Raw genomic sequence first — 15,208 nt, 5'->3', positions numbered from 1 at the left:
AAATCATTTGCGGAATTAAATGAGCAGCGAAATTCAAAAGTCATTTATGGCCAATAAAGCTTTCAGCATCAGCGGATTATCTATAAATCTGTGGTCCAAATTTCTTCGTCATTTTGGGCTGCCTGCCACTTCATTATCGTTATCATCACAACTTGACTGCTGCTGCTGATGCTTTTGACTTTTTTTGGGGGGGAGAGGGAAGGGAAAACTTTTCCGGAATGGAAATGGGGAAAAGCGAAGAGAGGGGAGCTTTATTAACGAGAACGCCCACAGCGCCCGTAAAGTGCTTCATATTACGCCACTAATTGCATAATTTCGTTGCCATTTTTATTATAGTCGCAGTGCGATGCTCTCTTTGATGTCAAGAGTGCGGTGGCCGCTGTTCAGGGAGGCGTGGCAGGTCCAGCAACTGCCCCCGCCCATCCTGATATAGCTGCCAGGATATACTTTACACACAGAAAAAAAATAATATGCTTAAAGAAACATTTTCTCTGAGCTTCGAGGATTTTTATAACATTTTATGGGGAAACTTTGGATGTTTTGGCAGCTTAGATTATTTAACAGTGATTACTGTAAATTATAGGTAAAATCAAACAATTTTGCAGTAACAATTTTGGATTTTCATATATATTTAAACTATTTTCTTGTATTTTTATTTATTTTTTAACCATTTTACAATTCAATATTTACATTTTTTTTTTTGTTGTACCTAACAAAATATTATGTATTTTTTACTAATTTATTTGTTAAAATTTACTGTTAGCATAGGTAAAATTTTATTTTTATATAAAAACTTTAAAATTGCTATCTACATTCAACAAATTTAACACTTGTACAAAAATATCTGCAATTTTACTTAAATTTTTCTTAATTTTTACTTTTTACTTTTGGTAAAATTAACAAAAAAAAACTGATTTTCTTGCATTCAAGCAATTTAAATTTTTAAATATATAATTTACAAATTACCGAAACTTTAAAAAATATTTCTAATTCTACTAATATTTTTTTTCCTAATTTTTACTGTTAAAATGGTAAAATTAACTAAAAAACTAATTTTTCCTGTGCATTTGCTTCCTTTCCACACTTTCCATGCCATTTACGTTCGACAGGCGGTCCTGGTAAAATGGGTACCGGGAAATGGTTAGTGGGAAATGGGGAAATGGAGAAGGCTAAACATGGACAACCGAGAAAGTGAGAAAGAGGGTGACAGAGAAGGGAGAGAAAGAGTGAGAGGGCCAACGACAACGAGAACTGTCGCCCACAATTGCCATTAGATTATTATAAAACGGGACTATTTATTGCATAACATGTACATAGAAAAGAATGTAATGTCTCTGAATTGTCAGCGCTTCCCGAAACGCTTCAATGGAAGTGAAAGCGTTCTAGAGATGCGAAAAGTAAGAGACAAATTGTAATGTAATTTATCGATAGTTACAAAAGAAACTATCGTTATAACTATCATTTAACAATATTTTTACTACTGAAATATACTTAAAAATGTTCAAAGATGTATTTTGATAAATTCAGCAATTAAAAAATTTAAAAACGGGTAATTTCTCACTTAATATAATAATAAAATTTCAAAATATATTAATAATAATATTATAATTAATATTTATAAAGATTTAAATATTGGAATTTAATTATTTATAATTAATATTAAAATTAACATTTATAAAAGGTTTAAATATTGGAATTTTATTTTATAATTATATTTTTAAATAGAAATTATTTAAATATAAAATCATAAAAAAATTAAATTTTGTGTAAATTGATGAGAATTTTAATGATGTTAAAAAAATAAATAAATTATAAAATGTTGAAAAAATTGTTAACATTATTTTTATATAGATGACTAGATCAACTCGGCTGTTAATACTTATCAATAAATTATATTATATTTATTTTATATTATTTATTTATTTAGGGTTGCAAATGACTCCTTCTCTGTTTTACTAGCTTCTTGACTTACATTATAATACCCTGTAATAATAATTAAAAATTTTTTTAAAGCCAAATACCATCTCTAGAGCCAATATTTAGTCGCCGCAACGACTTAAACTGGCAACAAATGGGTTCTGCGAGAGGTTGCCTGGTGATTTCGTAATGCATTCCCTGGAAATGGAGCCTAGGCATGAGGTGGAAATGGGTATGGATTGGGGGCCTTGGGGTGGTTAGAGAACGAGGATATTGTACCAGTCCCGGCCAATTGAGCAGCACTTTGCCCAGAGTTGTATATGTTATAGTCATCTAATAACAATAGCCAATGCAATTGCAAAGACCTGGACATGGAATGCCTGGCATTCCTGGGTTTACCTGGCCTTATGAGCAGGTTATTAAGCCGCGTGACACAGTCTTCCCTGCCAGATTTTAATGGGTGACAAGTGTCTAGTATTATGTTTGAAATTGTTATTGTTTTGACCAGAATTTAGCGGTTCCCTTTAATTTCCTTTCACTTGCAGCTTGGCTGTGTGTTATCTGGTTGCAACAGCAGATGTAAATATATTTTTTTAAATATATATATATATATATGTAATATATATATAATTCAACAAAATGCCGCAAGAGTGCGTTGCACGCATATGCAGAGATTACGATTACGTATTCAGGAATGCATGGAGTTTTAAAAAGTAGCAAGCCCATAAGCCACAATGGCCACGTCTCACCCGGCTTGACATTTATTATCTGGCGATGCTGCAGCAGCATCTTCTCCTGGCTGCACTTGGTTTATACCCTTTCCTTGGTCCTAGCTCTCTCTCAGTAACTATAAATGATATATCCATTCAAAATTTGAGTTTCTTTGAATAATTTATCAAAAAGTTGAAATACATTTAGCAATCCTAAAGGACACACACCTTCTTGGGAGAGGGTATTCCCAGCTTCGATTTAAAGGAAACACATGAGTCAGTGAGTGAGTGAGTGAGTGAGTGAATGTGGGCAGTAGGGATGAGAACCGGAGCTGGAGACCCGAAGCCCGGAGCTCGTTTGCGGTTGGCGGTCGCCGGACGGAGGCATTTGCATGCCCGGCTGGCCATGTTCCTGGGCGGAAAGGAAGCTTGTGGGAGCTGTATATGTTGGGACATGGGAATGCAGGACAACCGAACTGTGGAATTGGCCTTTTGATTTCGTTAGCAAGTTTCGGCGGGTAACACAAACTCGCTTATTACCGAGTCCGCACACGTTTCTAGCAAATGTGCATTTTTCGCTAAATGTTTTGTAAATGTTTCCGCTCTTAACTTTATAATTAGTTGATGCTGCGACAATGCCAACGGAAATGGCAGAGAAAAGCAGGAAAAGTGGGTATAATGGGGGAAGTGAAAAAAGAGGGGAAAAGTGCAAAAGCTTGGACCAGCGGAAATTATGCAAGTCAAGAGTCAAAGTGTCCAGGAAAAGCTGCACGCGAAATGGAGAAAAGATTAAAAAGAAAGGAGAGATATAAGATAGTTTTTTTTTGTTTAATATAAATATAAATAAATAAATATTTCAATTATTTAAGGGCAAATATTTGATGAAATTTTTCAAAATTAAAAGTTAATGAATTTAATTAATTATTTAATTTAAATTAAATTTATTTATTTAATTATTTTTGATTAACAAAAGAAGAACAAAAATATTACTACAATAAATTTAATGAATATTAAATATTAAATAACTTAAATAAATAACTATTATTATTGATTAATATCTTTTCTAATTTTAANTAGTTTTTAATTATCTATTAATTTTTTTTTAAATATTAAATTGATTGGTAAATAAAAAAAAATAAATATTTCAATTAATTTCAATTAATTTATTTAATTAATTAAATGTTATTTAATAAATATTAAATTTATTTACTTAATTATTTTCGCTTAACAATTTGGTCTTTTTATTTATTTCTATTTATATTAAAATATAAATATTCGAAATATTACTAAATAAAATTTAAGGAATTATTATTATTTATTAAATTTCTTAACCAAAAATTTTAAATATATTTAATAAAAATCTCATAAAATAAAAAAAAAAATCATAAATAATAAGTATTATTCATTAAATTTATTTAATAATATTTTGGTCTTTTATTGTTCAACAATAAACAAATCAAGCTTTAAAACTTCTATAGTTTTGGCCCTAAAATTCAAAATTCTCCACTAACTCATAGAAGACAAAAATACATACATAGATACAGCTTAAGATACAGCTACATCTGCACAGTTTAAGATACAAATACAGCTCCTTCCCGCTTTCCCTAGGGGATGAGTGAGAGGGGAGGAAAGGCAGCCACGAAGCTGTTTAATTAGATTTTCCGCTGCGAGATGTGAGCCGCGTGATTGAGTCACCACACACACACCCACACACACACACAGTCTGGGAGGAAAAGGAATATCCTTAGGATAAATTCATTGGGGAAAATCCTATAGAGGGCGTGTTGGGTTTGCATTTTCAGTTCGTCGAATTGAAGTTTTAATTAAAAGGCAACTACTACATTTTTTTTTTTTTTGGGCAATCAAATGCATTTGCAGCACCTGCTGCCCTTGGACTACGCCTCAAATTATTAAAAACTGTCAGCATTATGTTAATTAGCTCACGTAAAGCCAGCTGGGAAAGTGGGTGGGAAAATGTGGCGGCAAATCAATCAAGATGAGGCAAAACCCTCCCAAAGACAACCCAAAAGTGTCAACAAATTAACAAAAAAAAAAGGGAGAGAAAAAACAAAACAAAAAGTGGCTAATGGCAGGCGGATGTGGCCTCCATCTTGACTCACCTAATTTTAATGCAAATTCCAATCTGGCGCCCACAAGTATGCAGCAGAAATTTTGATCAAATTTTGGGTCCTCAACAGGGATTGGGCCTTTCCAGGTGTCTTCCTTGTGGCGCCTGTCCAATTTGAATTTAAATGGAATATATATAGAAAATATAAGCAAATATATGTATATACTTCGGAAGCCGAAGTTTGTAAAGCTTGGATTAACTAATTAAATAAATTTTTTTGTTAATTTCTTGAAAAAAAAATTAAAATTAAAAACTTAAAACTAAGACAACATTTTATTAAATTTAATTTCGAAAGCTGATTTCTCAATTATCACCATTTTTTTTTTAAATTTTAAAATTGTCAAAAAATCAATTTTTTACGATTTTTGAATTCTTAAAAAGTCGTACTTTTTTCATTTTTGGTAAAAAATTAAATTAAATTAAGTTAATTAAATTTTTATAAATATTAAATATTTAACTAAAACAAATAAAAAATCAATTTAAACAGAAATTTAAATAATTAAAATTAAAAATTTAATGACTCTTGAAATTTTAGAAATATTAAATTAAAAAATATTAAATATTTAAATAAAACTAATAAAAAACCCAATTTAAACTTAAAAAAAAACCTTGAAAAAAAACTTTAAACTTGAAGGAAATGAAAGTTGGAACCACTTAAATGACGGCGCCCTGGGGCTACGTATTTAAAAACAAATTAGAAGCTGGCCACTAATAAGTGCCATAACACTAACAGCCACCGCCCAGCCAAACCCACATGCCCCTGTTCCACTTCCTCCTCTCCCTCCTCCTCATCCTCCCCCTCCTCGTTGACCTGTGACCTCGGGCGGTTCCCAAACGAGAGCAAAAGGCGCGCTTGAAAAGGAAAAAGTTCAAGTGTCGAGTGCAAAATAAATTTCTTCCGTTGGAAACAAAAAAAAAACCAAAAAAAAAATCAAGGAAAAAATAAGAAAAACAAGAGAAAGTAGAGGAAAAGTCGGGGAAAACAGCAGCACCAAAGAAAACACTTTAAGGCGTGACCGTGATGAGGAAACGGAAATGGAACATAAGCGGAAGTGGCCAACGCAGAAGCGGCGAAACGAAATCGAATTCGAATTGCAACTCACAAGCATTTCTCCACCAAACCAAAAGGTCAAGGGGGGTGGGAAAATCAAGCGGAAAATATTTAATATAAATAGATTTTTAAAAATAAATATTTTCATAATTTAAAGCAGCTGTAACATTGAAGGCTCAATTACCTCCAAGACTTCTCATGCGACAGTTTCAAGTGGATAAGCTGCAGGTCATGTGTTTTTGTATTTTCTTCCCCCTCAAAAAAAAAAAACCGCAAAGGAATATCGAAACTCGTAGACAACACTAGGAGCCGCGACATTATTAGCTCTATATTCCTGACAGACACTTTCAAAGGACTCGCTGTGCCAGTGAAGGAGACAAGCGAATGGAACGACCTGCCCCGCCAACTTTCCGCCCAGGAATATTGCAGCAACTGCAGCAGCAGCAGCAGCAACATGAACAGTTTTCTACACAGAAAGAAATTTAACGGAAATTTAAAATAAAGAAAATACTTAATAAGGAACTTATAAAACTAACAAATAATAATTAAAATTGAAAAAGATTACAAACAAATAATGAATAAATAATTATAACCAAAATAAGATATAACAAAGAACTTAAGAATAGCAGTTTTTAATATTAAAACACTTAAAAAAAGAATAATTTAAATAAAAAGAAAGAAATTAAGAAATCCATGTCTACTTTAAAACTTTATATATTCCTATTAAATTATAAAAATTTTAAAAATAAATAATATAAACAAAATAACTATACAAAAATTTTACTAATAAAAATATTAATATACCTACTAAATAATAAATAATACAATAATTTTAAAATGAATAAGAAAGTAATGCTAATCCAGAAATCGATGGCTTTTTTAGACTTATTAAATTATATAAATATATGAATAATTATTATATATTATTATTATATATTTATATTTTATTATATTGTCTATATTTTTTTATTAACATTATTTAAATCCCAGTGTAGTTGCAACAATATTAGTTGCAGCAACAGCAACATTGACAACACCGTGTTTATATGCAACATTGACAACTTGGCGTGACGCGAAACGAAGTTCGATGTTGCTGCTGTTACCATAAGCATAAGCATCACCATTACCGTTACTGCTGCTCCGGCTTCTGCTCCTTATCCTGATCCTGCTGCTGCTGCTCCTTCTGCTGTTGCTCCTTCTGCTGCTCCTGCTGCTGCTCCTTCTGCTGCTGTTCCTTCTGCTGCTTCTCCTTCTGCTACTACTACTCCTCCTGTTTGCGAGCAAGTCATAAAAGTTGTCTGACTCCGGCTTAGCCCAAAGGTGGAGGAGGCGCCGTCAAGGAATGCGCCATGTGTGCCATGTGCGGCTCCTCTCCTTCGAAATGAAATGCAAAATGCGAAGCCACCGTCAATTGCACTGGGAGAATGGAAATGGCACTTTTATTTTTGTGATATTATGATTACTTGTAACTTGATTCTTTCTTATAATTCCCAAGTGCTAGCTCAGGGGGTGCAATTTCCATAGCTTAGGCTAATTTTTTAGACCCTTCTGTAGTTATATCCCAGAATCATTTTAATATTCATACGATTCTATGCGAATTCCTATGAAAGCGAAGCTTTTGCTAATTTCTAGATCCAATTTTTGCTTATAATTCCCAAGTCTTTGTTCAGGAATTGCATTTTATGCATTTCTTTGAGTGCATTTTACGCGGTAGCAGCTTTGCATAGCTCCTCTCTCCTTCGAGCGGGTTGTGTGTGTGTCTGTGTGTGCGACTATATTACATTTTATGTCAAACGCGTACGCTTTCAATATTGACAGAGAGCGTCCTTGCTGCAGTCGGAGAAGTCGGATGCGAATGCGGATGTGGCCGCGTCACCTGTTCCGTCTCCCGTTTCCACCCACCCCCTTAGACGTCATCAACATCCTGGCTGCCAGGACTCCATGCTAATGTTAACTTATTTTCGTCTATATATATATATATATTTTCCTTGGCATTCTTTTTTTTCTTGCCGCAAGTGACACACGTCTCTCCTTCCCACCCGAAAAATGTAGCCAAGTTATTTTCAAATAAAGAGAGAACGCAATTACAGTCATTGCTATATATTCGCTGAAGACAAGGATCCTAGGATCTAAAGGATACCCGTGGACGCCTTAAAAGGGTTCACCCAGCGGCTTGATGGTCAGCTGATGCACCTGGACATGCGGGGGCGTGGCCAACGCATACATAATGCCAGCGGCTATGTCATCAGGCTTGAGCATAGGCAGGCTATCAAAGCCACCCGGCAGGATCTCCGTATCGGTGACACCAGGACTGATGCTCTGAACAAAAATGTTATTAAATTCCTAAAAGAAAACTAAATCCAAACTCACCGTGACCTTAATCTGCGTCTTGAAGCCTCTAAACTCCTGACGCAGTACCTCCAGCATAGCCTTTATTCCATGCTTGGTCAGAGGATACATATTGAGGCACTGCAGTTCATCCCCTGGAGGATTGATAATCGTATCCCCCGTCAGGCTATTGATGAGCACCACATGACCGGCCACCTCCCGCTGTTTCATCGAGCGATAGGCACGCCGAGTGCAATGAAGTACACCCATTAGATTCACATTCAACGTCTGCTGCAGTTGCTCCAGCTCTAGGGTGAGCAGCTGGCCGGGAAACAGACAGCCGGCATTGTTCACCAAGATGTCACAGCCACCTAGCTGCTCCTCAATCCAATCAAAGGCGGCGGTTATTGAATCCAAGTCCCCCACATCACAGTGGATGCAATGAAACCGAGATTGTAACTCTGCCGGCAGCTGCTCCTTGATGGCCTCCATGCGATCCACACGCCTGGCCAGACCCACTACCATCACACCGGCATTGACCAGCTGCCGGGCGAGAGCGGCACCAATGCCAGAGCTGGCTCCGGTTACCACAGCCACACGATCCTGCCAGCGTTCCATCTTCTGTGGCTTAGAGATTATTATATATATTTTCCAATATATAAACAATATTTGTTACTTGATTTGTAATTGTTTTTCAAGTGTTTTTTCTGTTCAAACTATCCGTTTCTGATGCCTCCTCGCAACTAAGTTGAGATGGCGCCTGGTCGGAGGCATTATATGTACCCCTTTTGGGCCACCAAACTGGGCTTTGGTATTTGGCTTATTAATTATTTACAATCGAACCGCCAAAGCGCGCCGTTCACACGTGAAATGAATAATTGAGAGAATCATTCATGACTCAATATTCGCGATGTGCCGCGTTTATATAGAGGCAATTAAGACGATTTTTAAGCGTTTAATGCTTCGCGTTTAACGGGTCGCAAAAAAATACTAACACAAGCTAAGCTTCCGCATAATAAATCAATCTTAAGCTATAAAAAAAAAAAATATATATATATATAGAACTAAGTAAACAAAGTAATAGAAAAATAAATAATAAATTATTTGTAAGCTATAAAAAATATATATAAATCTTGGGAAAATAAATCATTTAAGAATATTAAACGTTTTCTAAATAAAAAATAAATATATTGAGTAAACATGAAAATAAATCATTTAAGAACTTAACTGTATATTTTGCGTTTTAAAATAAGCAAATAAATATAAACAAAGAAAACAGGTTTAAAATATTTAATATATATTCTAGATATTTTAAAGAAATTATATATTTTATGTATTAAAAAATAATAAATTAATAAATCAATAAATAATATATAAAAAAATAAATATAAAAAATATGAAAAATAAATAAATGAAATATAAAAAATAAGCAAATAAAATATAAAAAATAAATAAATAAATAGATAAATAAATACCTAAATAAATAAATAAGAACTCTAAATAATATTTTTCGCGGTAAAAAATAAGATAAAATAATTATAAAAAAACAACAATTTCATTTATACAACTTTTAAATAATTTTAATGTCTGTTTTTTTTACTTTAACTTTATAATTTTAATGTCTTTGTTTTTTTTACTTTAATTTTATAATTTAATTTAATTTTTAATTTAATAAAAAAACTAATGCTTGCCAAAAAAAATCTTAACAATATATAAAAATATTTACAAAAACAAATAAAAACTTTAAACAGAAAAATTATTAAAACAGCTAAATATTGAAAATTTTATATTTTTTCTAAGCTATTTTTAAGCAAAAAAAAAAATATATATAAAACAAAGTTGTAAGAACAATATAAATATTCATATAATTTTATTTAATTTATTTAAAATGTAATATTAATTAGAATAATTAATATAATTTAAAAAAACGGCATGCTTATTTTGCAGTGCCTTGAGTGCTTCACAAATTATTCACAAACAAGTGCTTTTTATAATCAAATATTCAAGACCCTCCAATGGCCAGCCCAAAAGGAATGCACTGTCGTCCTAGAATCTACACCAAGTCCTAGAAGGGCTCACCCATGGGCTTGATGGTCAGCTCGTGCACCTGGACATGCTCTGGCGTGGCCAGGACATACATTATAGCATTGGCCACATCCTCAGCCTTAAGCATGGGCAGCGATTTATAGGCCTGCGGCACTAGCTCCGTGTCCACCAGTCCCGGGCTAATGCTCTGAGGTAATAGCAGATCGTAAAAATATAAGTATACATTTTTTAAAACTATTTTTTGGCTTTAAGAAATTAATTTAACGACTGTTGGGCCATTAAAAATAAAGACATTAATAGCCAGAAATGGTTAGTAAGCCGATTTAATGGGTTTATCAATTTCAGTACCCACCGTGACCTTGACCTGGGTCTTAAAGTCTCGCATCTCCTGGCGGAATAGCTCGGTAAGTGCCGTCACCGCATGCTTGGTTGCCGGATACATGTTCAACTCCTGCTGGCTACCGGGCAGCGGATTGAATATATAATGTCCCACGATGCTATTGATGAGCACCACATGACCCGTGACCTGACGCTCCCGCATCGAGGCGAACGCCCGCTGTGTGCAGGTAACCACGCCCATTACGTTCGTCTGGAGAACCTGCTGGATCGTGTCCAGGGGCAGGGTAAGCAACTGGCCACCAGACAGCTTGCCGGCATTGTTCACCAGTATATCGATGCCGCCCAGCTCTTGGATTATTCCATCAAACGTGGCATTAACAGCTTCAATATCCGTGACATCGCACTGCCGAATGTGGAGCAGCGTCTGCTGTTCCTCTGGGAGTTCACGGCGAAGCTGCTCCAAACGTTCAAGACGACGGGCAAGAGCCACAACAATCACTCCAGAGGAGACCAGGTGACGGGCCAGCTCTGCTCCAATGCCCGAACTGGCACCAGTCACCACGGCCACGCGGTTTTGCCAACGTTCCATGACGACGATTGACGGCGAAATGAAATTCACAGATCAGAGATCGAGATCGAGATCAGATGCTGCTGCAAGGCTACTTGCGATTTTTTACACTTGCAAAAAAAAAAAATTCTTAAAAAATAATTATTTTAAATTGAATTTAATATACTTATTTAAAAAATTGTTTACTTAATTATAGATAAGAAATTATTGCTACTGAAAACTTAATTTTTAGATTTTTTTTAACAAAAAATAAAAAAAAAAAAAAAAACATTGTTATATTAAAAAAATTAGCATTAAAAATAAGGGAATTTCAGTTTTTAAATTTATAAATAAGAATATTTTAAGGTAATGTTTTAAAAATTTAACATAAATTATTACATATATTTTTGAATAAAATGAAGCAAGTTTCATTAGACTTTTACAAGAATTAGCAATAAAAATAAATATACATTAACGACTTAAAAAATAAAAAAGAAAACTTTTTTTAATAGAATTAAATATAAATATATTAAATGCTTAATTATAGGTTAATTAATTTATTAATTTATAGATTTTTCAATGATAATTCTATTAATATAATAATTTTTTTAACTTTTTGTTAAATTAAATTAATTTACCAATAATTAAGCATTTAATATATTTATATACATTTAATTTTGTATTTTTTAAGTTTTTTAAACGTTTTTTAATTAATTAATTGCATTATAAATTTAAAAAAAAGCATATTTCCTTTTCTCTCAGTACACTTACATTTTTCTAATCCCATTACTTAATTATTTATTAATTAATTATTATATAAAGTTAACTAAATTTTATTATAATTAAAAAAATTACAATTTGAAATATATTCTATTTTCTCTAAGTACACTTACGTTTTTCAAATCACGTTACTTTTTTTCTGATTGTATAATCCCCTTCAACCGCAGATGGAAATGATCGGCTTGCGGTTGAGTGGGAACTAGATCGTATTAATTTAGCTTTGTATTATATATAATTATATATTATATACATATATATTTTTATTTATATTTATAGATATATTTTTCTATTAACAAAAACTACTAAGAAAATTCCACTCATTCTTTTCTTCTACCCCAAAAAAAAAAAGAAAATAGGAAAAACAAACACAGCATTTGGGCATAATCATAAATACATTTTGTTAGCTGATTGGATTATTTATTGGATTATTTATACCTGCCATGAACTCTATATAGTATACGATGCCTGGAGTTGTTTGCTCCTCATGCCTCCTGATTCCTGATTCCTGACTCCTGATTTCCCTTTCCCCCTTTTCGATTTCCCCTTGAATAACTAAATCGATGTTGTATATGGAGAGAAGTCGGTAATGAAATATTGACGGCTCGATTCGCAAGTTTGTCGCAGCTGCATGCCAACAACAACAAGAAACATAAAAACAAAAACAGAAGATGCCAAAGAAAAACAACAAGCTCTCCTCTCCTCCTCGACGACGACAGCTGCACAAAAGTTTTCCCTTTGAAATATAAATAAAAATCAATTTGAGGCGCATTTTACAGCACCGAAACTCAAACAGAGGCGGCGGCGGCTTGGCAGAATAAAAAAAAGGAGATATATATATATATTTGAGGGGGTTTGCCGATTTCTTGGAGGGGCTTCTTGTGAGGTGCCACCTACGCAAGCAAATGTCGGCAATAGTTAACAAATGCCATAGGGGAAACTTCAGTGTCGACAGGTTTTTATACACTAAAAAAATTTTAGTGATTGAATATTAAGTGGAGTAATTTTGGGTTTTATTTAGAACAGATTTATAATATATTGATTGAATACAAAGTGAAATTATTTGGGGTTTTATTAAGAACAGATTTATACACATATGTGAGTTTGATTATTAAATTAATTAAAATTCTCAATGGGTTTTAGCTGAAAACTGATGAGTTAGTGGTTTTGTGGCTTTAAAACCAGTATATGATGTATATATATATATATATATATATTTAAGTGTATTTATTTAGCTTTAAATTATGATATTTAAATAGATATATAATAAATTAATTATAATATTAGAAAACTTAATTTAAGAATTAAAATTGGGGATTTAAATAATTTAGATATATTAAGGATTATGTAAAAAATTTTTTGGTTTAATTATAAATTAAAAATATGCACAAAATCTAATATTTTATATAATTTTTAATATAATTTTTAAGTAAAAAAAAAAAATTTTTTAGGGTATTCAAAATACACTACACATTTTTACAAATACAAATTCTAAAAAATAGAGAAAATAAATTCCCATTAATTTTGAATTTTCCCTTAAATCATATATATATTATTTTAGGCCCTAAGATTCCTGACTGTAAGGTCCTGTGTCCCGCCTCGCAAGGCACACGTGCTATTTGCTCACGTGTTTATGGAAATTGAGCAACGTATTTCAAGTATTTGGAGGAAAGCGCCGTTTATTTGCCGAGACGAAAGACGTAAAGGCAGGAAAAATGCGAATGAAAATTTCCACTGATTACGTATTTGCCGAGGAAAAGCTAGGAGCCGGAAAATGGGTGCAGGGAACAGGGAGCAGGGAGCTGGAAGCTCAATGCTCGATGCTTGCTCCGAGTGGCAAACAAGGCCAACTCAGCTCAAGTGAGTGCTGGGTGCCGCAAACTTTTCGGCAAACAAGGATCTATTAGTCGCATTAGACTCGCCAGGATGCGCCACGATGTGCTCCCAGAAAAGGATGCAAAGGCAAAGGCAAAGGCAAAGGCAAAGGCAATAGCAAAGGCACAGTAACAGGCACAGGATGCCGAGGTGGATCTCTCTGGCAGTGGTCAGAGTTCAATGCCAGCATATGTGCATATGCACATGCAAATTGGAAAAGCGAAAAGGGAAACGGGTGGAAAATGGAGCCACGTTTTAGCCCTCCATTACAGTGGGTCCTCGGAATTATGCAAACTGTCGTCGTTAGGGGTGGGAAGGGTTGGAGCACTGAAGGTCTAGTTCTCTAGGTGTCGAAGGTAATCACTAGGACTACTCTTTACCAATCAAGGTTATAGGATATATAGAATATATAGATTTTTATATAGGTTGAAAAAAATTAATATTTAAATTGTTTTTCTTTTAAAATATTATTAAAATCGTAAGAAAAACGTACTAGTCCTGGCCCTTAAAAATAATTTAGCTTTAAAATAATCTAGTAATTTATAATTATAATTATAAAAATATACTAAAAAATTACTAAATATTTAAAAATAAAAAAATAAATAAATATTTAAAAAGTTATTCATGTAAAATATATTAAATTCCTAAAATAAACTTGGGATAGATTTATATTTTTTTGTTTTTTTTCTATCCCTAAAAAATATTTTTTTCAAGCTTGTTAAGATCTAGTTATAATTATAAAAAAATATATATATACTTAGTTTAATATTTAAGGTCAGAAAATAAATAAATATTAAAGTTATATACTTTATTTTTATTTAATTTGGTGTTTGTGGCCTTTCTCGCTTTAAAAAATATTTTATTTTTAGCTTTTAAAGATCTTTTTAAATAAAATATATAAACCGTATTAATTCTCAAAGAATAATATATATATTTCCCATAATCCTCATATTTTATACATAATTTACATTATTATCTCATCGATTCCACACTTTAGAGTCTCCTCGTTTCGTATCCAAATTTCCCCCTTAAAAAAATCTATTTTGTAGTTCTTTGTGTTCGGGGTTTTCCTTTCTTTCTTTCTATTTTTTTTCCAACTACTTTGATTACGCATCGCATACATTTTGCCGCTTCAACAGAGGCGAGTGGAACAGCTGCTCCTGGCTTCAGATCCTTGGAACTGCTGCTCCTGATGCTCCTTGTTGTGTCTTCCGTGGCTCCTGCTGCTGCTGCTGCCGCCTCTGGTCATAATTCAAATTTGCAGTTTTCTATGCTAATTCGCCTGATATCGCCATCTCGCCGGTAAGATGGCGGCGGCGGAATCTCGAATCTCTGGCCACAGAAAGTGTGCCGGAAATTTATGCAGTCCTGGCCATATGTGGTCCGGTTGCTACAATACCTTCCCCCCCACTTTGTACTTTCCCCCAGTCGAGGAAAACGGGTTATGCGAAATTCAAATGAGAAATAAGGATCACAGCAGTCAGTGCTGG

At 33.3% G+C, this 15,208-nt stretch overlaps 2 protein-coding genes across 3 annotated transcripts; both read right to left on the bottom strand.

Annotated features, from left to right (window-relative positions):
* Window positions 1-7,874: 7,874 nt before the first annotated feature.
* Window positions 7,875-8,871, bottom strand: LOC108074240 (farnesol dehydrogenase). 2 transcript variants are annotated; one of them, XM_017166184.3, is made up of 3 exons: window positions 8,811-8,871; window positions 8,177-8,761; window positions 7,875-8,125 (listed from the first exon to the last, which is right to left on the bottom strand). In XM_017166184.3, exons 2-3 carry the CDS (start codon window positions 8,750-8,752, stop codon window positions 7,958-7,960), a joined length of 744 nt encoding a protein of 247 aa, XP_017021673.1. In that variant the 5' UTR covers window positions 8,753-8,761; window positions 8,811-8,871; the 3' UTR covers window positions 7,875-7,957. The 2 variants fall into 2 exon arrangements, with proteins under 2 accessions (XP_017021673.1, XP_017021674.1); XM_017166185.3 differs by having other exon boundaries at window positions 8,177-8,755.
* A 1,111-nt stretch (window positions 8,872-9,982) lies between these two features.
* On the bottom strand, window positions 9,983-11,122 carry LOC108074238 (farnesol dehydrogenase). The gene is made up of 2 exons (XM_017166182.3): window positions 10,533-11,122; window positions 9,983-10,367 (listed from the first exon to the last, which is right to left on the bottom strand). Exons 1-2 carry the CDS (start codon window positions 11,106-11,108, stop codon window positions 10,200-10,202), a joined length of 744 nt encoding a protein of 247 aa, XP_017021671.1. The 5' UTR covers window positions 11,109-11,122; the 3' UTR covers window positions 9,983-10,199.
* Between the last annotated feature and the right edge of the window lie 4,086 nt (window positions 11,123-15,208).

The sequence above is a fragment of the Drosophila kikkawai genome, chromosome X (genome assembly GCF_030179895.1).
Source record: "Drosophila kikkawai strain 14028-0561.14 chromosome X, DkikHiC1v2, whole genome shotgun sequence".
Taxonomy (NCBI): Eukaryota; Metazoa; Arthropoda; class Insecta; order Diptera; family Drosophilidae; genus Drosophila; species Drosophila kikkawai.
Note: the sequence above shows the minus strand (reverse complement) of the source record. Positions and strands in the feature narration are given on the sequence as shown.

What these genes read in the sequence shown, in the direction of transcription:
- LOC108074240 (XM_017166184.3), bottom strand. Translation starts at nt 8,752, where the DNA reads ATGGAACGCTGGCAGGATCGTGTGGCTGTGGTAACCGGAGCCAGCTCT. An exon ending in AGACGCAGATTAAGGTCACG is followed by an intron (nt 8,126 to 8,176) that starts GTGAGTTTGGAT and finishes ATTTTTGTTCAG; the next exon opens with AGCATCAGTCCTGGTGTCAC.
- LOC108074238 (XM_017166182.3), bottom strand. Translation starts at nt 11,108, where the DNA reads ATGGAACGTTGGCAAAACCGCGTGGCCGTGGTGACTGGTGCCAGTTCG. An exon ending in AGACCCAGGTCAAGGTCACG is followed by an intron (nt 10,368 to 10,532) that starts GTGGGTACTGAA and finishes CTATTACCTCAG; the next exon opens with AGCATTAGCCCGGGACTGGT.